The 26,594-nt window shown below is 47.6% G+C and overlaps 6 protein-coding genes across 6 annotated transcripts; 3 read left to right on the top strand and 3 right to left on the bottom strand.

Moving 5' to 3' along the window:
* Positions 1-4,096: 4,096 nt before the first annotated feature.
* K444DRAFT_706122 (MFS general substrate transporter) lies at positions 4,097-6,304 on the bottom strand. The gene is made up of 6 exons (XM_024888122.1): positions 5,909-6,304; positions 5,561-5,850; positions 4,968-5,494; positions 4,796-4,911; positions 4,636-4,722; positions 4,097-4,582 (listed from the first exon to the last, which is right to left on the bottom strand). Exons 1-6 carry the CDS (start codon positions 6,098-6,100, stop codon positions 4,283-4,285), a joined length of 1,512 nt encoding a protein of 503 aa, XP_024729451.1. The 5' UTR covers positions 6,101-6,304; the 3' UTR covers positions 4,097-4,282.
* Positions 6,305-8,256: 1,952 nt separating this feature from the next.
* On the bottom strand, positions 8,257-9,259 carry K444DRAFT_619927 (NAD(P)-binding protein). Its single transcript, XM_024881608.1, has one exon. The coding sequence runs from the start codon at positions 9,246-9,248 to the stop codon at positions 8,283-8,285; it is 966 nt and encodes a 321-aa protein (XP_024729450.1). The 5' UTR covers positions 9,249-9,259; the 3' UTR covers positions 8,257-8,282.
* Positions 9,260-9,608: 349 nt separating this feature from the next.
* K444DRAFT_619926 (DEAD-domain-containing protein) lies at positions 9,609-11,616 on the top strand. The gene is made up of 3 exons (XM_024881607.1): positions 9,609-9,902; positions 9,948-10,423; positions 10,474-11,616. Exons 1-3 carry the CDS (start codon positions 9,630-9,632, stop codon positions 11,546-11,548), a joined length of 1,824 nt encoding a protein of 607 aa, XP_024729449.1. The 5' UTR covers positions 9,609-9,629; the 3' UTR covers positions 11,549-11,616.
* A 2,922-nt stretch (positions 11,617-14,538) lies between these two features.
* K444DRAFT_668780 (uncharacterized protein) lies at positions 14,539-18,073 on the top strand. Its single transcript, XM_024887450.1, has 3 exons — positions 14,539-15,710; positions 15,768-16,446; positions 16,496-18,073. The coding sequence occupies exons 1-3, from the start codon at positions 14,893-14,895 to the stop codon at positions 17,792-17,794; spliced, it is 2,796 nt and encodes a 931-aa protein (XP_024729448.1). The 5' UTR covers positions 14,539-14,892; the 3' UTR covers positions 17,795-18,073.
* Positions 18,074-18,463: 390 nt separating this feature from the next.
* On the bottom strand, positions 18,464-22,538 carry K444DRAFT_572982 (putative chromosome segregation protein sudA). Its single transcript, XM_024877378.1, has 4 exons — positions 22,337-22,538; positions 19,468-22,291; positions 18,984-19,419; positions 18,464-18,936 (listed from the first exon to the last, which is right to left on the bottom strand). Exons 1-4 carry the CDS (start codon positions 22,372-22,374, stop codon positions 18,605-18,607), a joined length of 3,630 nt encoding a protein of 1,209 aa, XP_024729447.1. The 5' UTR covers positions 22,375-22,538; the 3' UTR covers positions 18,464-18,604.
* A 148-nt stretch (positions 22,539-22,686) lies between these two features.
* K444DRAFT_668778 (Serine/threonine-protein kinase Rio1) lies at positions 22,687-24,583 on the top strand. Its single transcript, XM_024887449.1, has 2 exons — positions 22,687-24,306; positions 24,353-24,583. The coding sequence occupies exons 1-2, from the start codon at positions 22,729-22,731 to the stop codon at positions 24,458-24,460; spliced, it is 1,686 nt and encodes a 561-aa protein (XP_024729446.1). The 5' UTR covers positions 22,687-22,728; the 3' UTR covers positions 24,461-24,583.
* Positions 24,584-26,594: the final 2,011 nt, after the last annotated feature.

Raw genomic sequence — 26,594 nt, 5'->3', positions numbered from 1 at the left:
AATTTCACATTGTACTGTACAAACGCGCTATTGTTCTTTCCAATTGGCTGAATCTCGTCCTGATATCGTCGGATTTCGGCATGTCCTTAGCGAGTTGGTCATTAAAGAGCTTCAATTCATATGCCTGGAAATGCTTCATAGTTTTGAACTTCTGAACGGTGTTCCGGATCTTGAAAGGAGACTTGCCATGCATATTACCGGTGACAAGACGCTTCTTATAGGACATGAAAATGATGGCCTCGGCTTACTCGTAAGCAGCGAGACTGCATCGGAGAGTTCAGCGAAGACGAGTGTAGGCTTTGACAGATCAAGCTGATCAGGAATCCTTTGAATGCGTTCTTGAAGTTCGTAGGGCAAACGAATAGGATGCTGTCGGAAGATGGTCCGCATTCTAGGATTAGTGACGAAGCGCATGGTAGGTTTGACGTACCCCTCGAAAATGGCGAAATCAAAGCCGAACTGGCTGCAAGAACCCGGATGACAGACTTCTGCTTTTCAGCAACAAATTCAAGGTATGGGATGCGCAGGTCGACTGGAGGATAAACCCTCCCTTGTGTCGGTCATTGTTTTTGGAGGTAAAGCCGAATCGTAAAAAGAATTGTAAGATTACCTTGTTCCCATAGAAAGCTGATGGCACAATAGATACAAAAACAGTGTGCCCCTGCCAATCCCTGCAACATCCCTGTTTTGCTCGCGTAGCATTCCTAAAACATGGGTGTACACCCAAAGGAGTAATTTTTGATCTCGACTCTCTCTTAGATGCATAAGCACCCGTTCTAGGGTCTGCCCAGAGAGGGTGCTTATGCAATTAAAAATTTGATTCTCTTCTAGCCCCCTTCCCCCGCACTTAGCAAGCTAATTTTTGCAGATTTATCGTAAAGTAAGGCTTTCTTTTTCGGCTATTCTTTAGCCCCCGGCACGCGCACAAAAGCCGGAAAAGAAGCACGTCCCTCTCTTGCCCCTTGTAATCGTTTAAAAAAGTATATCCTCAATGCACGACGCTCAAGGTATGTTAAGATATTAGTAATAAGTACTTTCTAGTATATTCTAGAACTTACTATAAGCTTACGTAAGCATTTGTAAGCATTAGTAATTATTAGTTCTAGAATATTTCATATAGCTCTTATTTGTAAGCTAAGTATCTAGAAGATTCTAATTAGTAAGCATGTGACTCACTATTAGAAAATTCTAGAACTAAGCCCTAAGGCTATATAAGAATGCTTTATCTCATAGCTAGAACTCTCTTCAAGTTCGAAAATTAAGTCTTCACTTATATTATATATACTTATCGCTTTAGACCTACCGATTCACGAGCCCAATTACCTAGTCTACCACGTGAAACCTTATAAGGTATACACACACGCTCCGCACGCTATAGCGCGCCGGAGGCGCGTAACGGGGTGCCCCTAGCCTATTAAGGTCCTGGTATTAGTAGATATAAGTCTTAGAGCTCCCGGAATTAGCACGATGGCTAGTTGCATTCTCAAACAACGCGTCATCAATCTAGTGGAAATCCATCAATCCCGTAAGAGCAGAATTGAAACCAACAGTCATCAAATCTTCGCGTGTGCTCGAAACTAGAGGAGGTGGTGCTTCCTTCGGCACGGAAGTCCATTGCATGGGATCTTTTGTCTGCTCCAGCACGACGCTTGGAAGTATCCGAACGTACATCACAATCTTCCCATTTGTCACGGCAATAATATCCTGGAACGTGTCGGTGTTTTGGTTGTGCAATGCGACGAGCTGCTTCTGTGACCGCTCCAATTCTTGGAGTTTCTTTTCCACGAGCTCGGCTGAGAGAGAGTTGCCAAACCTTATTGTTGCCTTGCTGGCAGGAACATTCTGGGAGGGAGGAGTCATCGCCATTGTGCGGCGTATTGAAGTTTAATTTTATGGAGTTGAAGTTGGAGGAAGGTTGGAGGAAGAATTTTTAGATCGTGACAGGATTATAGGAGCGAAAGGATTGCCACACTTAGCAAAGGCTGCAAATTCAATCCATTTTGTGAAAGCGAAGGGGAAGTAAGGTCAAATATCATGTGGCTAGATCTACCAACAGTGATTGCTTCTCATGGCTTGGAAATAAAAAGGACTTCCCTATCCAACGCCAAATTAACTCAAAATGCATTAATATCAACCCGTACAAAATCAACTCCTAGAGCTATCGATCGTCCATCAACATTCTTCAATCGACTGAGAAATTGCATTATGTTTGTACTCTAGCAGAACTCATGGACATTCCGATCATAATCCGTGCAATAGACACAAGTCCCCTTTCTATCGTCACATGCCCATGCCACCCGTAACTGTCCGGGTTATTAGGCTGGCCGAACGTGGTTGCAAAATCCCCGTTGCGATATTCCAAAGGCCAGGAGATTAGCAGTTGCTTCTTATCAAGTGCATCTCATAAATTACTATTAGAAAGAAATTCAGCTACGGAAACTTACAAGGCTGGAATCTGTCTTGCTTAAATGTGTAGATGTAGCCTGGGAGACAACCAACAGCGTAGTGCCTGCCCTCTTGATCGATAGAGGGGTCGAAGTCACTGCTGTAGACCTTGAGACCGTTGTCGATGACTTGGACGTCTGATATACCGCTTAGGCTAGAAAAGGGGTCGTGGGTAATTTGGCGGTGGTATTGAGACATTCTAGGGCGGGGGTCATGAAGATCAAGGTTGTGGAAAGAATAGAGATCGGCTACATGATGGATGCCGGTATAAGAACTCGATATTGATATTGATAGGGGTTAGCTTGAAGCTTTGGAAAGATGGATAAGAAAGAGATAGGATGAAATGTTTTCTTTGGAGATGAGTTGAATAAATTAAGAGCTTCCAAGCAGCATTCCATGGTCTTGTGGTTTTCTGTAGCATCACGAATCCCGGTAGGACTATTCTTTCCCTCGGCCTCCAGTTCAAGCCACCTTGAGGGAAAATGTACCTTGTGGAACGCTATAATCTTGTTGTTCACTGCTAAGGGGTTCTTACCAAAAGAATTTTGGCGGGGAAGGGAAGTTGATCCTAATCTCATCTACCCAGGTAGATTGATCAGCTGATAATAAGCACTGGGGGTGAGCGTGAATAGTTCATAGAGAGCTCCTTAAGAGACACTCATCGGTAGGGGGACAAAAAAGCCAAGGGAAGGTGTCCCAGGTTTGTGATTTTGTAGTGTGAGGGCACTTCGTTGCCAAACGACCGTTCCAAGGGTGTCCTATGAGAACGAGCTGTGAACTCTAAACCCTCACAAACCCACAGTACGGAGTGGCTAAGTAGAACTTAAAAGCGAAAGGGCGCATGCTGTGGAATTACGCACAGCATCGTGGCGAATTTGCGAAGCCAATGCCACAATAGAGAGAAATGTATAAAGGTAGAGTGGCTTCGGGATGAGAAAGCAAAAGCTCGCTTCGGGAAGAGCGGGTTCGGAAATGGGGTTACATGCTCTTTATCTTCGAAACAAACAATCGTTTGCACTCTCAATGCTTTTACCCTTGCGTTGCTTCGACCGGGCTCAGTATGGAGGCACCTCCACATGCACATCTATTTCCGTCATCATACAAAACACGGGCTCATCAAGGAACAATGGTAGATCCCGATAAAACGGTCGACATTAGACATAACTTTAGAATTATTATAGTCTTTACATTACACAGAGTAACAATCCTTTTCTGTCTTAACGATCTTATTAGTGGGTTTCTCCTGGGTTCCAATTCCTCACAGTCTTTCTCCCAGGTTCACATATCAGGTGATTGCCATCTATTTTATCCCTATTAGAAGCTCATCACTGTTGTGGATGAACATGATACGGAGGTTATTCTCTTAAACCCGTCAGAAATTGTTTACGTATAAGTTTCGAGGTTTTAGAAGGTATCTGAATAGCACTGCATCATGTGAGGAGGCGAAGCTCGCTCGGCTCAGTAGCAACACTTCAAGAATTTATCCCTTCATGAAATCAAAGACTTCTACTCAAATAGAATAAAACCATTTGATGGTATTTGATCGCATCTATTCGCCCAATTCAAGGATCCATTAAGGCGTTCATTATATTTCTTGAAGTCTTCGCTGGGAATAAGCAAAAGTGCAAATTCAATTCGACAAGATACTCGTAGCAAACGACCACCAGAAACGGGCCACGTCAATATCCCAGCATTCAACTACTACACACCCACTATAGGGGCCTCCTTACTACGAATAGCCTTCTTCTCATCAACATCGCTACCCTCCACCTGTGGGCTGTCACTTCCGTTGTAGCGTGACAACTCGCCGTCATCCTCCGTTCTGGCTGCCTTTTTCTTATCCCTCCAAAGAAGAAGCTGAACAGTAGCTGTCAAGAGAACTGAGAGACTCTGTCAGCATGTTCTGGGTGCTTGATATAGTATAGGTAAACCCACCCAGTAGAACTTGCAGGACGATAGACCAGGTATATCCCTTTCTAGCACGCGGGAAATCTGTTGTCTTCCAGACAAAATTTGGTGCTACTGCTTGTACGACATATGCGAGGTCATTACCCATGGCTACGAGCAAGGCTCTCTTCTCCGTGTCACCTGAGCAGATCTCGTTGATCCAGCTGAGGATGAGTGGACCAGCACCGTTCTAGAGAGCCACGTCAGCAAATGGATTTATTCTTTTGGGGATAACAAACTCACTCCAATATTGCTGAGCCAATAAACAACTTTTCGATGGTAGATGTCATGGTAAAGAGGCATCTGGCGCATAAGAATACTGAATATGAGCTACGTGACAGAAGAGAGTCGTTAGCGAGTGGCCGGAGAGAATGAGAGAGGATACGAAGGCTTCACAACTCACCGTAAGCAATGCACCAAAATAAATGAAGGGCCAGCGTGCTCCTCGGCAAGGACCGTCTGAAAGCCATCCCCAGACAAACGCCATAATGATGAAGATGCCCGTCGTGGTAAGAGGAACTACCAGATGTCAGTGAAAACTTTAAATCGTTCGGGGGACGGTAAACAAGTCTTACGTTGGTTGATCTGTGACACGGTGAATGTGGTACCTGGAAGAGGATAAGGTTTTTTGTTGAAGCTCTTTAACCAATAGCCCATTGCAGGCTGGGGACTACCATTGTTCCAGAGGACGTACAATAAGGGGAGGAGATAAGTGTGCCAGCTGAGAAAGATCCTCCTGACCTTATCTTTAGTCCAGGGCTGCTTGCCAGCTCGCCCAATAGCTTGCATACGTTTCACTGAGATGGCATGCTCCTCCTCCGTCGTCCACCAAGTCTTCTTTCCGCCCTGTGGCAAGTTGGGGAAGAACAGGAAGCCAAGGATGGCGAGAGGTAGCGTGATAATGCCGTCGATAATGAAGAGCCACCTCCAACCCGCGAGGCCACCCACGCCGCTCAGGTTTGTGTAGGCGGCTGCTTGCAGGAAACCGCTGAATAACTGTCCAATAGATCCGGCGAGCCAGAATATCATAGCCCGCTTGCCAATTTCCTGAGGAGTGTACCATGACCCGAGCAGATAGTGAATGCCGGGATAGAAGCCAGATCTGTGCAACATGATTTAGCTTCTCATGAACGCAATAAGAAGATAGGGACGTGAGAGCCAAGCTTACTCGAAAAGCCCCACAAGAAACCGTAGGGCATAGAGAGCCTTGTAGGATTTCACGGCCGACGTGCAGATTGTGGCGATTCCCCAGCCTACCTCGAGCGCGGGTATGACCCAGCGGGGTGTCACTCGTGTCAGTAGCAGGTTAGATGGTATCTGTCCAATGACATATCCCACAGTATAGATGGAAGTACTAGTCACGAGCTGGTTTCCATACATCTGTAGGTCCTCTTCCATGCCGCTGAGGAAGGCATTGTTGACGTTATACAGGTCGAGGTTCTTGAGGAAGTAGCCGATCTGAGAAAGTTTTGTCAGGACAGGTGCTTCTTCGGAAGAGAGAAGAAAGCTCACTCACAGAAGCAAAGGTGAGAACAAAGGCGTCAAGTTTGAACAACAACCAGCGCTGGTCCTTGGGAAGTTCCCAGGTATCCCAGATGTAACCTTTCCATGTCTTGATTGGCTTTACGATGAGCTGGTCCTGTGAGCTGTTAGGCGAAGCTTCTAGGTCTATGCTGTACGGGCCAATGCCCTCGTCGGCTTTTCCCATAATTGTTTAAGTATTCCACTTTGCAGATGCTTGTGGGGTGAGAACAGCTTCTACGGATGTCATCCCATATTTGTAGAAATGATTGTCCCACTGTAGAACTAATCCAGCAATGCCCTCATTGTTACTAGCAATCACGTCAATCTGGTAGTTGATTTCTAGCTGTCTTTTCCTTGCGAGTTCCCCTTCGATTCGGCCCACCCGGTCTATACATGGGTCCTTGCCACCCCCTTCGAAGAAGGAATGCACCACAGTAATCGCCTCGGCCCCACGTCTAAACTGAAGTCTCGCATCGGAAGTTAGGTCGTTGCCAGAGGAGTGGGTTCAAGCGCGGCTGCAAGGGTGCGATTATGCAGGTTGTTATCGCCCAAAGTTGCGTTCTCTGCCAAATTGCCTGTAATAGGTTGCTCCGAGCATTACGCCATCGTCTCCATATATCACATCTTCCCTTGTGAACAACCCCTGCAACCATTTCCAGTATATGCCTGTATGATACAACCCCGATCACTAAGACGGCTCTTAGCATACTCAAATGGCTGACAAATATAGCGAGTGAATATGCGTAATGTAGAAGGAACCATGGGACTCGACCCCTGAGAGAGGGAGAGAATTAAGAGAAGCTAAGCGAACTGATCAAGGCATCATAGACGAATGGTTTTTCTGCGATAGCGATAGATTGATCGGCTTGGCTCTTGATATATTAGGTCATGCTTCTTATTAGAAGAAACAATGTGGGGTGGCTTTATAGATCCTATTTCTTTAATGGGAATAATGGAGTTGTGAAGCGGACTATAAGTCACGGGAGTGATGGCTAGTTATTGACACCAGGACATATTCGGAAAGTCAACCTTTAACCCAGACTGAATCAGCAATTGCTGAGATCTTAAGACCCATGGGTTTTAGTAGGGGGCGTTCCTTGTCGTCGCATATTCAACGAAGCGTACATGTCTTCCCTCTCAGATATAGGGGTTAAGCGAGTTTCCCGACGAACACTATCTCTGATTACTCACCTACGCTATGCCCCTCGCATATATCCAGGTGCCCTTAATCAACCCACGCGTTTGGCGAGATCGTCATATTCATATAATATTAATTATTAGTCACCCCTATATCCCCATATACGGATTTGCAAGTCGCGGCCGACAAAATACATTATACTAGCTATACGAGATAATGAAACGGGCTAAATACCTGATTAGAATAATAGAATAAAATGAAAAGCCCCTGTATTTTTAAGCTTGCTTGCCTCAAATGCCTGTATCTAATATAGCAAGAATATATAGTAAGAATATCTATAGCTATAAGTAATAATAATTTTAATTTATAAAGCAATATTATTTCTATATTTTCCTCTAACCTCACTTCTTCTTCTTCTCTTATTTCCTTCTTTGCTTTTATTAGAAAGTACTTATAAACTATTAAGCTTAAATAGCAAAATCCCATCCTCTTTTTAGTCCGACTAGTCCGCCTTTCTCTTTACTAATTGCAAGCCCGTTATATAGATCTTTATATCTCCAGCTTCTTGCCTTTCAAAGCCACTCTTGTCAGCTATCTTATAACGACCTCCCCCTTATAATAAGCTATATTACAATAAAGATATTTATTAATTATTATATCTGGGGAAATGGCGCTTGTTATCCGAGTACCATCGCGACTACTAGTGGGAGCACGTGGAATAACGAATATTATTATCATAGGTCAAACTGGAGAAAGGTTGAGGGAAAGGGCTAATGAGAGTATATAGCTTCAGGAGTATGTCCTGGTGGTTGGGCTAGGGCGTGCCAGGCGCAGACGAATGCAATTGGATTCTCGACAACACTTAGGGGCGAGACGAGTGCGGTGATGTGTTGTCCTTCGTGAGTTCTTCTCATTCCCTGGGAAGCAACAGGCTAGAGTTAATATGATCTAGGAATTTGGACTGGGGGCTGAAAAATGAAGCATCGGAGTTGGATTCTAGAGTGGTGTCTGAGGCTGGGGGGGGGAACCATGCTGTGGAGTTGGGAGACGGCGAAGAAGTGTGGTGTATGAGATGGAGAGGAGCTGAAGGAGAAGAACAGGAGAGGGGAGCACGACACCACCAAACCTGGCAATTCACAACCCCGAAAAAGTCGACATCGAAACTTCGAGTGGCAACAACATCTCGAACAAATAGGAAAAGTCCGCAGGTCTCAGATTTTCATTCCTCCTAAACCAACCCGCCATTGATCTCCACCACACTCCCATTCATATACCGACTCTCGTCGCCAAAAAGGAAGACCACCAAATCCGCAACCTCGTCTGGCGTCCCCATCCTTCCAAAAGACACCTGCCTCTCCATACTTTCCACGGCGTCCTTCCCCGCCACCACGCTAGCGTTCGTCGGCGTGTCAACATACCCTGGTGCCACAATATTCGTCCTAATTCCCTTTGGTCCCAACTCCAACGCTAAACACTTGGAGAAACCAATTACACCATACTTGCTTGCACAATACACCGCAAATCCTGCCGTTGGCCTGAGACCCGCGATAGAAGAGACGTTCACAAAGGAGGCTCCGGATGTTAAATGTGGGATGCAGGCGCGGGTTATGTTGAAGAGGCCTTTGAGGTTTGTGGTTAGAAGCTTGTCCCAGTATTCGTCGGTTATGGAAACGGTTGAGAGAGAGGTGGGGTTTACGCCTGCGCAGTTGAAGATGTGGCTTATTTTGCTGTACTTCTTGATAATGGAGGCTACAAAAGCGTTGGAGGCTTCTGTGGAACCAATATCGAAGGCGGAGATGAAATGGTCTCCATCTTCACAGAGGGATAGCGTCTCGGAAAGAGAAGAGGGGTTGATGTCTGTCAGAGCGAGGGTCGCGCCGAGCTGGGAGAGCTTGATGGCTGTTGCTCGACCGATTCCTGAACCAGCTCCTGTGCAAAGGATGATTTTGTTCTCAAATTGTTTGGCCATTGTGAGGGATAGAGTTACAAATCCCTGAAGCACTACCAATTTCGTAAATATTGGAGGAATTACACTGAGAATGGAAACTTTCTTGACTTGGGACCAGACTGATTGGGACCCGACTGAAAGGTGGGGGAGACCGATAACGAAGGTGGAGCGTAGGATCTCCGATTGTAGTTCAGAGGTCACACCCTGTTTATCTTCACTTTCGCGAAACTGTGGCGAAACTTCCATAGACTAGATAGGAAGAGGAAGAAAGAAGAATTAAAGTGAGAAGAAGATTGGAAGCACTGTGGAAAGGCATTTCCAAACGACAGGAGTGGGGGAATGCTGCAACCAACCCTATGGAACGAATTGCTGAATTCGGAATTCTTTTGTCACACAAAGCTAGAGAGGGGTCTCAAGCTGCACAATGCTTTAAGCGCCACATAATTCTCAATACTTCGAGAACTTATGAAGGGGAAAGGGATAGAGGGAGAGGTTGGGAAAGCCGAATGGAGATGTTGTCGATTTTTGCACGTGATCTGGCTAGCGGTTGAAAAAAGTGGGCCTGCAAAAATAATCTTGAGGATCTTCAACTTTCAAGGTGCCAACAACTTCTTCACACACGCCAACATGAAACGAAAATTGGACGCTAACGATGTCCCTGTACCTGCGGAGGAGGTTGGAGGACAGAGAGAGGAGAATACGTTTGCCACTCTAGGGCTGGAAACTCGACTTCTCCAGGGAATCACCAAGCTAAACTTTAGGACGCCCACCCCGGTGCAAAACAAAGCAATCCCCTTAGCATTGGAAGGCCGTGATATTCTGGCGAGAGCGAAGACTGGATCTGGAAAGACGGCTGCGTATCTGCTGCCAATCTTGCATTCAATTCTGAAGCACAAACAGGTTCGCGATCTCGTCGTTCTCGAAGAGATCTTCTAACAATTCCAGACCAACTCTACCCCGCGCACATCTGCCCTCGTTCTCGTCCCAACCCGCGAGCTCGCCGAGCAAGTCTACAAAGCAGTCGAATCCTTTTCTGCCTTCTGTGCAAAGGATGTACGGGCGGTCAACCTCACACACAAAGTTTCCGACGCTGTGCTACGGTCTCTCCTCGCAGATTCCCCCGATATTGTCATAGCGACTCCTGCTCGAGCATCGGCCAATCTGAATAGCTCAGCTCTTTCCTTAGACAATTTGGCACACCTGGTTATCGACGAGGCCGACCTTGTTCTCTCATATGGCTATGATAACGACCTGCAGAATGTGGCTAAGATTATGCCGAAGGGTGTGCAGACAATACTGATGAGTGCGACGTTAACAAGTGAAGTCGAGACTCTGAAGGGACTTTTCTGCCGAAATCCTGTTGTGCTTGAGTTGGAGGAAGGTGAAATCGACGGGGAAGGCATCAGCCAATATGTCATGAAGTGGGTTTCTCACCACGCCAGTTTATCTTCTTTTGCTAACCAAACATCAGATGTGCAGAAGACGAGAAGTTCCTGCTGGTGTACGTCATATTTAAGCTGAAGCTTATCAAGGGCAAATGTATCATATTCGTGGCCGGTATTGACAGATGCTATCGGTTGAAGTTATTCCTGGAGCAATTTGGGACCAAGAGCTGTATTCTCAACTCCGAGTTACCGGTCAATTCCAGGATACACGTTGTTGAGGAGTTCAATAAGAACGTTTACGATATCATAATCGCCTCCGACGAACACGAGGTTTTAGGAGACGAAGATAGTGCAGAGACAGAAGGGATAGAGGTTAGTGCTGCTACCAACGACGGAGAAAAGGAAGGTGCGAAGAAGGAGCCAAAGAAATCCTCAAGGAAGAAGCGAAAGGTTGTGAAAAAGGACAAGGAATACGGAGTTTCGCGAGGGATCGATTTCAAGAACGTCGCATGCGTTCTCAACTTCGATTTGCCAATCTCTTCGAAATCGTATACCCACCGAATTGGTCGAACTGCGCGGGCTGGGCAGACTGGAATGGCCCTCTCTTTCGTTGTCCCGACAGAATTGTATCGAAAACACAAGCCTACGAGCATTGAATCCACAAAAGACGACGAGAAGGTCCTGGCCAAGGTCGTGAAGCACCAGGCAAAGAAAGGGAAAGAGGTGCAACCCTTCAAATTTGATATGAAGCAAGTGGAAGCATTTCGCTATCGTATGAATGACGCTCTACGTGCTGTGACAGGAGTCGCAATTCGGGAAGCTAGGACAAGAGAGTTAAGGCAGGAGTTGATGAAGAGCGAGAAGCTGAAGAGACACTTTGAAGAGAATCCTGGAGACCTGCACCATCTTCGACATGATGGAGAGTTGCGACCTGCGAGAGTCCAATCACATCTGAAGCATGTACCGGATTACCTACTGCCGAAAGAGGGGAAAAAGGGACTTACGCCAACCGATCTCGGGTTTGTGGGCATGCGAAAGACCACAGAGAATCGCATTAGAAAGTCTAGATTGGCCAATAAAGTGAAGGGTAAAGGCAAGAAAGCGACTGGCCGGAAGACGGACCCTTTGAAAACTTTCAAGGCCAAGTCTCGAGCTTTGTAGCATGAGAATAAATGAGATGAATCTTTCTCCTCCAAGCCGTGTGGCCCTAGGAATTGGCAGATGAACCGTCGTCTGTAAAGTTTGACTTGCTATCTGAGTTTCTTAAATTACACCTCTTAAAAGTCCCTTTTTTTTGGGAATGGCTGATGAGCTTTAGAATTTTGAGGCCCAGAAAAGACCGCTCCAAGACAGGCTGGGCAGACATGCCCCTTTACGTGCTCCTGGATTTCGCTGCAACGACATTGACGAGATCCAGAATTTTCGGAAAATTTTCCTCACTTTCATTTAGTTGTCTACAGAATCGTTCGCCAAGTGCTATCGGGGAAGGTGCTGGACTGGCTCTTTCCCCTATCGACGCTCGCTTATTGCAACCTCGCTTCCCAACCCTGATGCTCTCCAAACACTTTCCAAATCGACCACCTCCAATCCAACTCTTCATCCGACAAAACATAATCGATACTACCTGAAGCTTACCTCGATTCTGGCGTTATCTTTTGGAATCCTCTATTTTCAGAGATATTCAATCATTTCTCCACGATCCACCCCGACAGCCTCTGCGACTTCGACCTTCCTCCTCCCCCACTCTTCTCGCTTCTACCCAATAACGGTTTATTTACAACGCCACTTTCCACTTCTTACTTAACCCTCCCAACATCGCCAACTCTTAATTTGCAACTCCCCTCCTCCCCGAATTCACATCGCCGTCTGCCTTGGATTTCTTCCATCGACCTCATAACATCAAAACCTATCTTCGACCGCCTCTTCATCCTACTTCACCTTTGGTGCCCACCCCTCGAGGTTTTTATCTACATCGCCACCTTCCGCATCAACCTACCAAGATTCTCGGCTCTTTACCTGCAACTTCACTTGTGGTTTCCGCCGCAATTTACTTCATCAACTCCGCCAAATATTTCCATCGACCCTACAACACCACAACTACATCTCCATCTCCCTCAATCTCCCCCTCCATCTCAATCCACCTTTGGCTGCCTCTTCAACCTTTAACCTACTTTGCTTCACACTTCCACCCCTCAAATCTTCAACTTACACCGCCACCTTCATCGCCGTTCTCAACCTCACAACAACTCCGGCTCCTCAACACTCCTTCAACTTCATTGCTAGCTCCGGGCCACTTGAAGTCCCAACTTGTGTTATCGTTCCCCACCAATCCCAAAAAGCCACAAATCGTTGTCGACAAGATCTTCGAAACTCCTGCTGCTCCGCTTCCCCATCCGTTCCTCACAAGTTCGACTTACACTACCTCCACCAGCCAATCTTGAAATAAGTTTGGACTTTCGCATTACGTGGGACTTGGCTTCTCGCCTACAGTATCCGAAGTCCCTACTTACTTAGTCGATGTCCAGCCTCCCTCCATCAATATTGCAACACCCTCGAGTTTTCAAATCCTCAACTACACGGGTTGGACACAGTCGTTGAACCAGAAGATTGAGTACAACGAGGCTTGGTGTTTCCCGCAATTGATGCCAAGAGACTGTTAGTTTGATCTTTTTATCAATCGACGCCCAGCTTATGAGGACACGTTCGGGAGTTGTGACCCAACTGAAGTCCGACATACTCGCCCTTGTGTCAGGCGCTTATTGAACCCAAAAATTGAGTACAACAAGATTTCAAGATTCCAGCAATTGAATGTCCTAAATGGTCGTGCACTCTGGTCGGTTTCTCACTTACGATCAATAGTTGACAGTGACCTGGTTCTGTTTCGCTCCAAAGTTGTTTGTCACAAAGAAGCCCTATTAAATTAATCTTTGGGGACAATGTATCGACACAGCGATGGTAGGCGACTTTCTGACTGGCAACGAGATGGAGGTTCCACAGCCACGTATCGAGAGGGTCCATCGATGACGGAAAGGGTGTTGGGTGGATCATCGTGGAGCTTCGGTGGTATTCCCGAAGTGGTGGCAAATAATCTCGACTCACCTTCTCTTCGACCGGAAGAGATGATTAGGCAGTCCCACCAGACTTATGTTCCGAAACAAGAATACTCTACCCCACGACGACAATTCATGCGAAGTCAGCATGGAACTCCCATTACCATTTCGAGTGGCGGTTCTTGGATCCAAGAAGAATGTCCTCCCACCAGATCGACGCTGAAGAGACTGGGAAGTCCATCTGTGATGTACGAGGTTCCGACCAAGCGTCAACAAGTTTACAGTTCTCCGGAAATGATGCAACCATCGAGGCCAATTCCTGGTCATACAAGGGAGCTTTTCTTCGAAGAACCACCTCAAAGTTACGAACATCGCCATGCCGATGAAGGACAAATTTATCTAGAAGAAGTGTACCGTCGGTTTTCTCAATCTCCTTACGAACAGATTCCTCACACCAGAATTCTTCATGACCGCCCAATACAATACCTTACTCCACATCTCGAAACTCAGAGACAAACGATTTCTCATCATTCGTCTCCCGAAAGCCAATTCAGGACCTCCCAGCAACGCTCACCCCAACAATACGTGTCTAGCCCGCACCCTTTGCAACAAGTGGTAATTTATGAAGAAAACAGGGAGCATCTCCGAGCTCAGTCTCAGCATCATCGCCAAGTTAGTCACCGTGATATTGCGGAACATAATGAGCAGGAACATTTCAGACGGAGAATGACGGCTGGTGTACAAAATCAACTGAAGTCGCAAATTGAGGGCGATGCTAGGTCTCAACCGGAAAATCGTGAGAGCCCGACGACCAGAAAGCAACAACCACAGCTCGGCAGTCCCCTGTGGCCCAACGCAAACATGTCTGGAAAGAATGCCTGGGGATTCCCTATTGGAGTTCGCGTCCAGGGGTATAATGTTGTCCCGGCTGGATCAAAGCAAGTTCCTGGGAATCAGATTGATCGCAGACAATTATCTGAAATTCCGTTCACACCTCCGCAACAGAGAACGAAGTCTCCAAATGGATCTCCTCAACGTCCATCGACAACACAGAGAGGTCGCAGCAGGAGCGTAGCTTCTACGAGCATTGCTCGTGAAGGTCCGCAGTCTCGGTCCCGAGGAGAGAAGACACCATATCAGCCGCCTTCTGCGGAGGATACTCTCGAACATGATGCTTCCGAAAGCACTCCGTTGGATGAAATTTTGAGGAGACAGCAACGTCAAGGGAACGTGCCTCGCAACAACTTCGAAGAAGGCTCGTACAAAGTTGCAAGTGTATTGCCCCGAGCGAGCATTTTCAGCCACGACCGCCCAAAAACAACGAAGGCAAAACCCGCAACCCCACAAGTTCCTCTCCTTGGAGCATCTCAGCGATCGTCAGAAGTCATCAGTCTCCTCTCTACCCCAGATAACAGTGCAGCAGCTCCCCCTCTCCCAGCAGTTCGCTCTGCTCCCATGAAAGAACGCATTACTCCAGCCAAGAAGCCGCCTGCAAAGAAGTCAGGTGCCACTCCAAAGTCTGCAAGCCGCCCAAGGAAGTCAACACCAAAGACTCCCAGGGCTCCGAAGAAACAAAAGAGAAATGCAGATATTGAACAACCTCTGGACTCGGTAGTAGTCATGCAGAAGCGTGCAGCTGATCTCATTGTCAGTAAGGAGATTCAAGGAGCAGATGAAGCAATGGATCTTGATTTATTTGGTGCAGTTGTTGGCATTACAGAAGAAGAGAAGGCGAGAAAGGAAGACGAGATGCGCGCCGAGTCCCAACGAAAGCTGATTGCTAAGGCTGCAGAAATTCAAGCCAGAGAAGAGGCCGAAGAGTTTGCTGCTTTGGAGAAAGTGCGAGTCGAGGCTGAGAAGGAAGAAAAGGAGAGGCTTGACAAGGAAGTGGAAGAGGAGAGAGCAAAGGTTAGACGAGATACAGAGAGAAAGAGACGAGAAGCTCTCGAAGAGCGTGAGCGGGATGAGTTGCGAAGAAAAGCTGCTGAGAAGATCGAGGTTGATCGCAAGAAAGTAGCTGAAGAGGCACAGCGGCGCGAACGGCTCGGGAGAGAAACGAAAGAGAAGGCCGAAAAAGTCCAAGCCGAGGCCGAAGAACTTGCAAAGCGCAAGGCTAAGCAAGAAGAAGCCAAAAAGCAGGCTGGCTCTTTGAGCGCGGCGAAGGTTTCTATGCCCGGAAATCGAGAGAAAGCCGCCGGAGGTGATAACGATGGAGATATTGTCATCGAAGAAGACTCTTTGTTTCTTCCAGAGACTGAGCCTGAACCTGCTGAGTTCGTTCATCCTTCAATGTACTGCAAAGCTACGAACAATCATCTAACCACCAATAGGACCGACAATTGGAGCAGAGACAAGTCGGCCGGACCCAGCAGTGCCGCACAGGTCTTTGCTCAATTAGGTCCCAAGGCTGCAATCAGCGCCTACCGTGCTGAACGAGAGGAAGCCGAGTTCCGACGTGAAAAACTGGCCAGGGAGTCTCGACTCAACGAGCGTTGGAAGAGACAAGAAGCCGCAAGGGCTGTGCAACGTGCTCCTTCGCCAAGACCTGAGCCTGTGAAAGAGAGATCCGGACCCTCCGAAGCTCCCAAGAAAGATCGTCCCCTTCCAAAATCCAAAGTCCAATCTGTTGTGTCTCCTCGTTCAGAATCTGCATCTATTGCCGAAAGCGCTGTCTCACAACTAATTCTACCTTCTTTCATCTCTTCCGCCAACTCGTCCTTTGCTAGCAATATGTCGGCTCCACCGCCGCTACCTCACAAGGTCAAATTCATCTCTCAACTCGAGCGTGAGAAAATTGAGAGAGAGCAGTATGCGAAGCAGTCCAAAGAGAATGAAGCCAAGAAGGCAGCAAGAACTGAGCAGCAGAAGGAGCAGCGCAGAAAGAACGGGGACAAGAAAGCCCGCGAGAGACAAAAGCAGCGGATTATTGATGAGGCAGACAGGCTCGGGATGGACATTTCAGAAGAGGACTTGGAGACTCAAGTCGAGGCATATATGACCAAGCGGGAGGTATGTAATGTCCTTTTGAGTTCTCGAGGCTTGTTGCTGATGTAAAAAGGCCGAAAGACAGCGCCGACGCCAGAGAGAGGCTATAAAGAAGAGCGTCCAAGACTTTGAACCCGACAATCTCGCTTTGGAAGCTCTTATGCAACGTCAAAGCCGGGCTTCTCCTGAAATTACTGCTTCATACACATCTGCTGCCGGTGACGAAGAGCTTACTCTGGAGGAGCAAGTGCGACGAAGAAATGAAGCTGTCATGAAAGAAAGCATGGAGGCTCTGGCTCGGCAAAGGAATACTTCGTTTGCCCGTGCCGCTGCAAAGAAGACCGTTGCCAACTTCCAATCTGATTCCGAGTCCGAGGAAGATCCTGACCCCGAGCCAACAAAGACTTCCCAAAAGGACCACGCGGGAAACGACAGCCGGTCTGTTTCAGGCGAGAGTGATCCAGATGACGATAAAGCAGATGATGAGGAAGCAAATGCAGGCAAGGGACTAAGTCCTGATGAGCACGATGCGCAGATTGTTCCGCCTCTCCCAGATATGACTGCTTCATTTGAACATCGCACTCGTCCTAATGAACGCCACAACCGCCGCAAGAAACCACAACCCGAGATCTCCTCCGCTGCTCGAGGCCTCATCAATAACCCAAACTATTCCGAGGACCAGCTCGTCATGCTATACATTGTTAAGAAGGAGCTTACTTTCAATGGTAAAGAGCTGACCGTCAAAGGCGATTGCAAGGAGGCCATTCTGGCTCAGTTCATGTCAAGGAAGGAGGCGAATGACTATGCCGCAGCCGAAGTCCAAAAGCTCCGCCAACGACCAACTAAGTCAATTAGTGAAGGTCTTGATGACGACGATCTATACTATGCAACTGTGGCCTATGATCGAGGAGACAAGAATCAAGCAGATGTCTTCGTTACGGCATGTCCAATGTCTTCGGGCGAGATCATCGACTTCGATCCCGCAAAAGTTGATAACCGCCTCGAGGAGAAGACCTACTTTGTAGTGCAGTTCCTTAGTCAGAAGAAAGTCGACAAAGAGACTGGCGAGGTCCACATCCACCACAATGAACCGGAGATCCTCAGCCACTTTTCGCAGCTCGTAATGGCCAACCACGACGCATGTAAACGCCTCATCGACTTGTTGCAGCCAAAGAGGGCGAGAATGGACTACGTCGAACAACATACAAATTTATTGGCACCACAGCTTAGGGAATTGAGGGACAAGGCTAATGAGGAGAGGAAGGTATTCGAGGCTGATATTGATCGGGATGAAGACCAGTTGCAGTGGGTTGAGTTTGACACGGTTAGGATGGAGGTTCGATTGTTTCCCATTAAGGGACCGAGGAACTGATTCTCCCTTCTCCTTCCCATTGTTCTATACGAACACCAAATCTTCATTTGATTCTCATTACGCAAAGTTTCGCGGGACATTCACAAGCATGTGTGCAACGGCCGGAGCAGAGTCTTCACAGTTCTGCGCTTCTCTAGAAGATTCAATGCATTGCTTTATCCGATGATTGGGCCACGGCAGTGTGGTACAATGGGCGGGCACTTCACCATCGTGTATTTTAGATTCCGCAAAATACAATGCATGGATTTCTTAAATTCGGCTTTATTCATTGTACTTGTGATGTTGTGAGCTTTGAAATCAAGGTGGTAGATTCTAGGGGTTATCCATTGTTCCAGATTAGTGAGGACATTGTGTAGAGTTCAATGTACGAAAGCAAGAGGAACGATGGGGACAAACAAATTTACAACCTCAGGTACGGACTTTGGGAGAAGTCAGTGTTCGATATAAGGTGGGTCAACGAGTTCCTTTAATTGTACAAAATTGAGGGGAACATTGAGGAGCTTCAATGCTTAACAAAACAATGGGACATTCAGGTCATTTGGATGTCCTAATCCAGAGGGGCATCGTGTTTGAGCATTCAATCGAAAAATCTTGGAACGTTACAGCCTCAGTGTTCAAGTTCAAAAAGGACATTCACACAAGCACACTGTACCAAGCAAAGAAGTACATCGAGGAATCGTCAATATTCATTATCTGTAGCGTTAGCTAGCTATCCAGCCAAAGCAAAGTCAATTGCCCAAAACGCCAACCAAATCAATATCTCGTTCCTTCTTGCCTCAGATGACACATACAAACTAATCTACAAGCCATTTACTTCGGCGCCTCGCCATCCACGAATCGTAGCGCCTCCTCCCTACTCACAGCATCAATACCCGACGTCTTGTTGTGGAACGTAACACCATAGCACTTATCAGCCACAAGTAACATCTCTGGTCTGAAAGTCGTGCAGATGAACTGTCCGCTCATGGCGCCGGCGCCGTTCTCGGCGTTCTCGCTGCTCTGCTGAGCGGAGATCTCCTCGAGCATTTGTGCAACGGCTGTGCGGTATTGGGCGTCGAGGTTTGCGTCTATTTCGTCGAAGAGGTAGAAGGGGGCGGGATCGCATTGTTGGATGGCGAAGACGAGGGCGAGGGCACACAAACCTGGAAATTATTAACTTAGGAGGAACGTTGAGGAGAAGGGGATGTACTCTTCTGTCCACCACTTAATTGCTGGATTCGTTGTTGCTCATCGTGCTTGCTGTTGAAGGACACGCTGATGCCAACACCGGTGTAGTTCTCTACACTCTCACGAAGTTCATCATCAGAGTCTTCCTCCTCTCGAGCACGCTGATCGGTCTTGCGTTGAATGACCAATCGGCCACGGCCAGCTGGGACCAAACGCTCGAAAATCGAAGCGAACTCCTTGGATACTTGCTTAAAAGTTCGCTCGATTGCCTCATCCTTACGTTGATCTAGGACCTCGACAAGGTCTTGAATCGAAGTCTGAGAGTCATCGAGTTCCTTTCGTCGCTTCAGCAAGCTGTCTCGTTGAGTGGTGAAGTTGTTGTATTGTTCAAACGCCTTCTTGTTGACATGCTTGTATTTCTTGAGAGAGTCATTGACCTTCTTCAGCTTCGCAGAAATCTGGGATGGTGTTAGCAAGATAGTTACCAAAGGCAGGATATTGCTTACAGTCTTGGAATCGATGTTAGCGTATTTCTCGAATGCTTCATCCGGAAGAACACCCAAATCACGAATATTCTTCGCGCACTCAGCAGCAGACGTAGTCAGCAATGCCTTCTTTGCGACACTCTTCTCCATCTTCTTCTGGTGCTTTTCAATAGCTCTCGCGAGTTCTTGTTGTTGCTCCGCCTTGAGGGACACTTGCTTCTGTAGTCCAGCGATATGCTGCTCAGCTTCATCAACTTGCGTCTCGTTCTCCTCCAACTTGCCCTCAACTGCAACAGCAGCTTTTTGGACGCGCTTGAGCTCACGCTGGGACTCCTTCAGGTTACCGGAGCCACTGCCAGCAGTTGTGTCGATCTCTTGGCTGTTCAGTTGATCAAGCTTCATTCGGAGGTTCTCCCGCAGGTCCACTTCAAGTAATTGCTTCCGGCCCTCAAGCTCTCGTCGGCTCTTGCTGATATCATTCCACTGCTTTTGTAGGTCCTGAACGGTGGTATTGAGTTGCTCCAGTTGGCGTTCTTCATTTGCAGTCAATGATTTCTTGAAGTCCGTGGCTAGTTCTGCTTCGAAGCTGGTGAGATTGTCACCGTAATCCTTGATCAGCTTCTCGACCACTTCCCGTCGCTTAATATTGGCTTCAAGCTGGCCTCTTTGCTTTTCGAGATGCGAACTCTTCCCCCGCAATTCTCTCGTGAACGGATCGAAGCTGTCGTCTAGACGATTAAGCTTTTGCTCCAACTTGTGCAACTCGCCCATGGCAGCGGTGATCTCCTGTTCCTTTTGCTCGACCTCCTTCTTGACTTCTGTGGAGCGTTCCTTCAACGAGTCGTACTCATCACGCCATTTGTTTACAACACGAACAGCCTCAAGTCTTGATTTGCGAGGGTCAATGTAGCCTCCAGTCATCGCACCCTTCTTGTTGGCAGTGTCACCTTCTGGGGTGATAGCACTACAACCGTGACTTCGGGCGTACTGAGCAGCGACAGGCAATGAAGGGCAGACAATCGTCTTTCCAAAAACCTGTTTCATCGCTTTATCATATTTCTTGTTGTATGTAAGCTTTTGTATGATTGGTACAGCGTCCGATGCATTTGGCAGCTTGGCTGATGTTGGTCTGAGTTGAGCAAGGGGCATGAAGGTAACTCGTCCACCTTTCTCCTTGTAAAGTGCGTCAGCCAGGAGGGTGGCAGTATCGGCGTTATCAACAACATAATGGAAAAGACTGTTGCCAGCGGTTTGCTCGGCTGCCATTCGGTAATTTTCATCGACCTCAAGAAGCTCCGCAAGAGTTCCATAAGCGCCGGAGATGTTGTTTCGTTGCTTGAGACGTCTGACCGTTGCGAGACCACGGGAAGTAGCACCGTCCATGGTATGAGATAGCTCTCTCTCAGCCTTGTCTCGCTCTTGGCGGGCGTCTTCAATAACCGATTCAAGCTTATCGTCCTCTCTGCGAAGTAACTTCCGCTCGTCATTCAGCTTTTCGAGGCTGTCTTTTGCGGATGTCACTTCATCTTGCAGTGCCTGTCGGTTTCCTCCCCAGCCCTCCATTCGTTCTCGTAACCCTGTAATTTCGCCTTCCAGATTTCGGATTTCGGATTGTACAGACTTTACCTCTTCATCTGCATTGATACGATTTGCTTTCTGCTCTCCAAGTGCAGTATTGAGTTCTGCAATCTCGCCCTTCAACCAAGCGTCGCGTTCTGCTTTATTCTTGAATTGTGAGCTGCGACCTTGCTTGTTGTAAAGTCTTGTTCGGCTAGCTTCCGCAACATCGAGATTTTGCTTGACTTGGCCTTCTTTTGCTTTTCTCTTCGTGTATTCGGGGAGGATTTTTGCGAGCTCGACTTCCTTCGACACAATATCTTGCTTCACAGACTTGAGCTCCTGCTGGTGCCGGGTTCGTGCCTGCTCTGAAGCGGAAAGACCGTCCGTCAGAGTCTTCACGGCTAACTCAACCTTCGCCTGAGCTTTTGAGGTCTCTCGTCTGTCCTCTTCCAGCTGACGTCTCTCTAATTTGAGAAGGTCCATTTGACGAGTAAGTTGCTTAATCTCGACATTTAGTTCCTCGATTGCTTTCTCGCCCTCCAGGAATGCCTCCCGGCTGTCATCGGTGCCTTCGATTCCATTCAGTCGCGCGTCCTCGATCTCATCTAGAGCCGCAGCCAAGGCATTCTGCTCTCGGTGATAGAATGCATACTCAAGACATCGGCGGTCCCTGTCCTTCTCCTGATATGCTCGCAGTTCCTGCATTTCCTCCTCCAATTCGGAAAGTCGCTCCTTGATGTAATCGAGCAATTCGTCAATCTTGGAGCGCTTGTTATTCGTCTCAGTCATGATCTTCAAGGATTCCGTTCGACGAGCTTCATACACTTGGGTTCCAGCAACCTCTTTCAGCAGATTCAGTCTCTCGGCGTCCTTCATGTTAGTCAATGCTGTAACACGTCCCTGAGGGACAATGTAATATGGATTGGATCGTGAAAAACCAGCAGACTCCAACAGATTCATAACATCCGTCTTCGTCGCATTCTTGCGATCGAGAGAGTATTCATCCTTCTTCAGACCAATTGTTCGGCGCAGAATAAGTTCCTCCTTTCCTGTTGGGAATCGGTCGTCGCTGTTGTCAAAGATGATCTCAACATAGGCAGACATAACGGCAGACCCAGAACCTTCGTGCAAGAGAGCCTGTCGCTCTTCGCGACCCATCTGAGAATAGGCATCGCTGAGTACGAATCGAATCGCCGCGAAGAAGTTACTCTTTCCTGAACCATTGCGACCAACAATCACGTTTGTCTTTGGCGAGAAGGGTTCGATGACAGTTTGCTCCTTGTAACTGCCAAATGTCAGTCATCCTCTGAATACTGACGAAGAGAATCACCTCTTGAAGCCCTGGATGATGATCTGTTTGATGTACATCTTTGCTTTCAGTTGCCGCCGGAGGGGCAGCTCAAGACGTTAAAGGACAATTCAGAGCGCGTCACCGGTCCTGCAGACTTTGTAGTTAGGATTCCCAGAGGCTTTGATGTTGCAACTATGCTTCCAGGTCGTTCTTTTCGAAGAGGGGAAAGGTCATGTCGTCGTAAACGCGTTAATTTGTAAAGTTGAGCAAACGCGCTCAGAAGTCGCGATATTCCCGAAGAGCGCTAGCGCGAAAAAGGCGGTGAAGATTCTGCCGAACAATAATTTTGAACTTCTGGATGATCCGCACAGAGTGAAAGTCCACGCATACAACACGCCTCACACCACCACCACAACACCAACATCTCAGCCATGGCCGAAGAGTCTACTCCTTTAGATATGTCCGCTCTAGCTGAGGCACATGCTCCTACGCACACCTACATTCCAAATCGAGGCTATCAGACGTCGAACGCCTCTCAAGATGCCCCGCCACAAACCCCCACCGGGTACGCAGCTGACAACGAGGGAGAAACGTACGATGATCTCTTCGAGAATGACGATGAGGAATATTTCGATGACATGGAGTTCGATGGGACTTCAGGAGATCTTACAAAATCATACAACCGTCAACGAAAACTTAACGACCAAAGTGCAACAGCCCCTCGAATAAATCCTCAAAAGCCGACTGCGAACACACAGGCCAGTGTAGATGACCAAATTTCTAGCCTTGCAAAGCATGCAGGCAAGATTAGGCTGGATGGCGGCGGAGAGGGACACAAGACTCATGGAAAGGATAAATCAGACCGGGCGACCAGCGAGCAAGTTCTCGACCCTCGAACGAGGATGATTCTGCTCCAGATGATCAACCGAGGCATCGTATCTGAGGTAAATGGGTGCTTAAGCACGGGCAAGGAGGCAAACGTGTACGGCGCGCTGTCAGTACCGACCTCAGAGGGAGGAGAAGAGAGCCAGCCAATTCATCGAGCCATCAAGGTCTATAAAACCAGCATTCTTGTCTTCAAGGACCGAGATCGTTACGTCACAGGAGAATATCGCTTTAGGACAGGTTACAATAAGGGAAACAACCGTGCGATGGTCAAAGTGTGGGCAGAGAAGGAGTTCCGAAATTTGAAACGATTACACATGGCAAGCATTCCATGCCCCGAGCCTGTCTACTTGCGTCTACACGTCCTTGTCATGGGCTTCCTCGGCGACAAGAAAGGTTGGGCGGCTCCAAGATTACGAGATGTTGAATTACAAGGAGAAGATGTGGATGAGCAGTGGAGGGTGCTTTATCTACAACTGCTTGGACTCATACGACGGATGTATCAAACCTGCAAACTTGTACACGCAGATCTGAGTGAGTACAATGTGTTGTACCATCTGAAGAAGCTATTCATTATCGATGTCTCGCAATCTGTGGAGCATGATCACCCTAGGTCCTTGGAATTCTTGAGAATGGACATCAAAAACGTTTCGGATTTCTTCAGAAGAAAGAATGTGGAGGTTCTTCCCGAGCAGACGGTGTTTGGATTCGTCACTTCACCCGACGGATCAGTGAAAGATCCTCCTCTTGCGGAGGCTTTGGAGAAGTTATTTGTTGAGAGGCCAGCCGTTGAGGAGGGTGAGGAAGCGGCCGCAGAGCAAGAAGTCGAGAACGAGGTATTTCGAAAGCAATACATTCCTCAGACGTTAGATCAGGTCTACGATATCGAGCGAGATGCAGAGAAGGTCGGCAAGGGGCAGAAAGACGACTTGGTGTATCGAAATCTGTTGGCCGATAAGATCCCAATGTCGTCAGGGATTGAAGCGGATGTCGAAGATGTGATGGGAGGCAGTTCTTCTCATGCGAGTGAAAGGGGCAGCGGGAGCAATGATAGTGACGACGAGTCTCGATTCGAGAAGGGAACTCCACGGGGAAAGAGATTCGAGGACAAAGAAGCTAAAAAGGCATGTGGATATGTTTTGTGGCTAGGGGTACGCTAACAATGAACAGGAGCACAAAAAAGCTGTCAAGGAGGAGAAACGCGAGAAGAGGAAAGAAAAGATGCCGAAGCACATGAAGAAGAAGCTCGTGAGTTCGTCAGCAAAGCACAAGTACTGAACTCAATGAAAAGGAGACATTGAGCCTGACTTTCACACGACAATATCTGACACTAGACTCTGCCATCCCAGTTAGTTGGCGATCTACCAGGTAAGCCACTATATGTTGAAAATTAATATTTCTCTGCACAATTCTTGTTCATATTCGAAACGAACTTTTTCCCAGCAAGCACCCGGATGATGAAGACCAACACTTCTCAGGTAGTTGAATGGCACAGTAGTGTCTTGCAGTCCGCTGCGAAACCTCTGTGTAGTTTAGCTATGTCGAGAAGCTGACACGCCCCTTTCTTGGCCAGGTGGTTCAGAAAGGGAGCCACATGCTGAACAAAGAGAGCCCTGACGCGTGCTTGCTCCCCCTTTTTCCAAATTTGACTTTCCTTGGCCACCTCTTTCGTATCAGTCAGAGCTCTTTTGCGTGGAGGCGCATTTGTGGACTACTGTCGCTTCAGCTTGCCCGACTTAGGTACCTATTTGAGGATCTGGTACTGCCATCTTTCGAGAAATTTCTTTTCAGTGCCAGTAACTACCTCTCGGCACCCACTTTCTGACCGCAAGCTTTATGAATTGACTTTGAGTTTATCAGACATCAAAATTTCTAACGACACCTCCACGTGCAGAGGTCAAAGTCAAAAGTCAGATGGCAGATATCTCGCCTCGACATTGGTCGACTAATGATAGCCCCAAAGCTACTTGAGGCAGGGCGAAGAGCCGTCATCCCAAATTATCCATCTGCGACCACCCCTATGTTGATCCCAAAGTCTGGACGCATGGCACGGATCACGCCAGCCGCGGGCGGCTTCCTTTCAGGGACTTCAGGGATAGCACAGGCGACCCTGCATGTAAAAGGCTGAGATATGTACTCGTCCCCTCCAGACGTCATTTTTCGTCCAATTTTGTCTTCTGTATTGTATGATCCTTCGCTCAAGGAGTGGAGCGAGTAATGTGTTGCAGCATTCTAGTGACAGAATTTCAGAGATCACTCTCTCTTCGCCCCGTGAGGTGAGACCAACAAAGTTCAATAGCCCAGCTCCTAACGAGCGCTATCGGGGAATACATGCCGTCAGCGCCATGATCCCCAATGACCTTTTTGATCGTTGTCACATGGTGGGATAGTACCTAGACTGTCTTCAACCGTTTTTTTTTTTTAACGTCATCGCGTATCGATCGCCTGGAGTTTGTTGGTAATTTCTCCACATTCCATTCATGTGCCAGAACCCCTTAGTTATTCTCCTTCATGAGTTCCCATTGAAGCTTCACATATTACAAACTTGCAGCTACTACCAGTAGCTATGAGTGCTTAGATCATGGCCGAAGCCTAATTATATTGATCCGGTTCAGAGAGGCCCAGAAAATATCATTCTCAACCTTATTTTCTTGTCCTTGGTCTGTCTGGTCATCGCCCTTCGAGTGTTCACAAGACTGCGGATTTTGAAGAATTTTAGGGCTGATGACTGGTTGATCCTTGTGACCTGGGTTCATTTCCTCTACGTGGATCGTGAGCTCAACTAACATATATATATACAACTTCCAACCGCAACATCTATGACCTTCAGTCTATATGCTGAGCTACATCTGGGATGGAACAGATAAGTGTGGGACGTAGAAATTGTCAAGCTCATTACGGGGCAGAAATTGACTCTCACAACGCAATGCTTGTTCAGTGGGCCTACGGCAGTGACGAAATGCTCAATGCTGGTTCTAATATATCAAGTCGTATCAGCCGGATCGAGGGAGATGGCAACTGTCGTTCTCATCGTCATGGCCCTAATTGCAGTGGAGTGTCTCATTTTCCATTTCTCCTTCATTTTTCAATGCGAATATGAACCACCATTATGCATGGCGAGGTTTTCACTACTAACAATTTCAACAGAAAACCCTCTCTGTACTGGACTCTATCTTTGACACCATAAACAAACTGCATTTCCGAAACAAAAAATCCGCTCGCAACCGGAATTATCAACATGGTGACCGATTTTGTCGTCGTCGTTCTTCCCTATCGACGGTATGGAAGCTCAAGCTTCCTTGACAACAGCAGATCATCGTTGCGATGCTCTTAAGGGCTGGCTTCATCATCATCCGTGCTGGTGCATGCGGACTTACTATTTACATGAAGTCACGACCGGTTGGGATAAGAC

Source organism: Hyaloscypha bicolor (assembly GCF_002865645.1).
Source record: "Hyaloscypha bicolor E unplaced genomic scaffold K444scaffold_172, whole genome shotgun sequence".
Classification (NCBI taxonomy): Eukaryota; Fungi; Ascomycota; class Leotiomycetes; order Helotiales; family Hyaloscyphaceae; genus Hyaloscypha; species Hyaloscypha bicolor.
The sequence above is the reverse complement of the archived record's forward strand: the minus strand, read 5'-3'. Positions and strand labels throughout refer to the sequence as shown.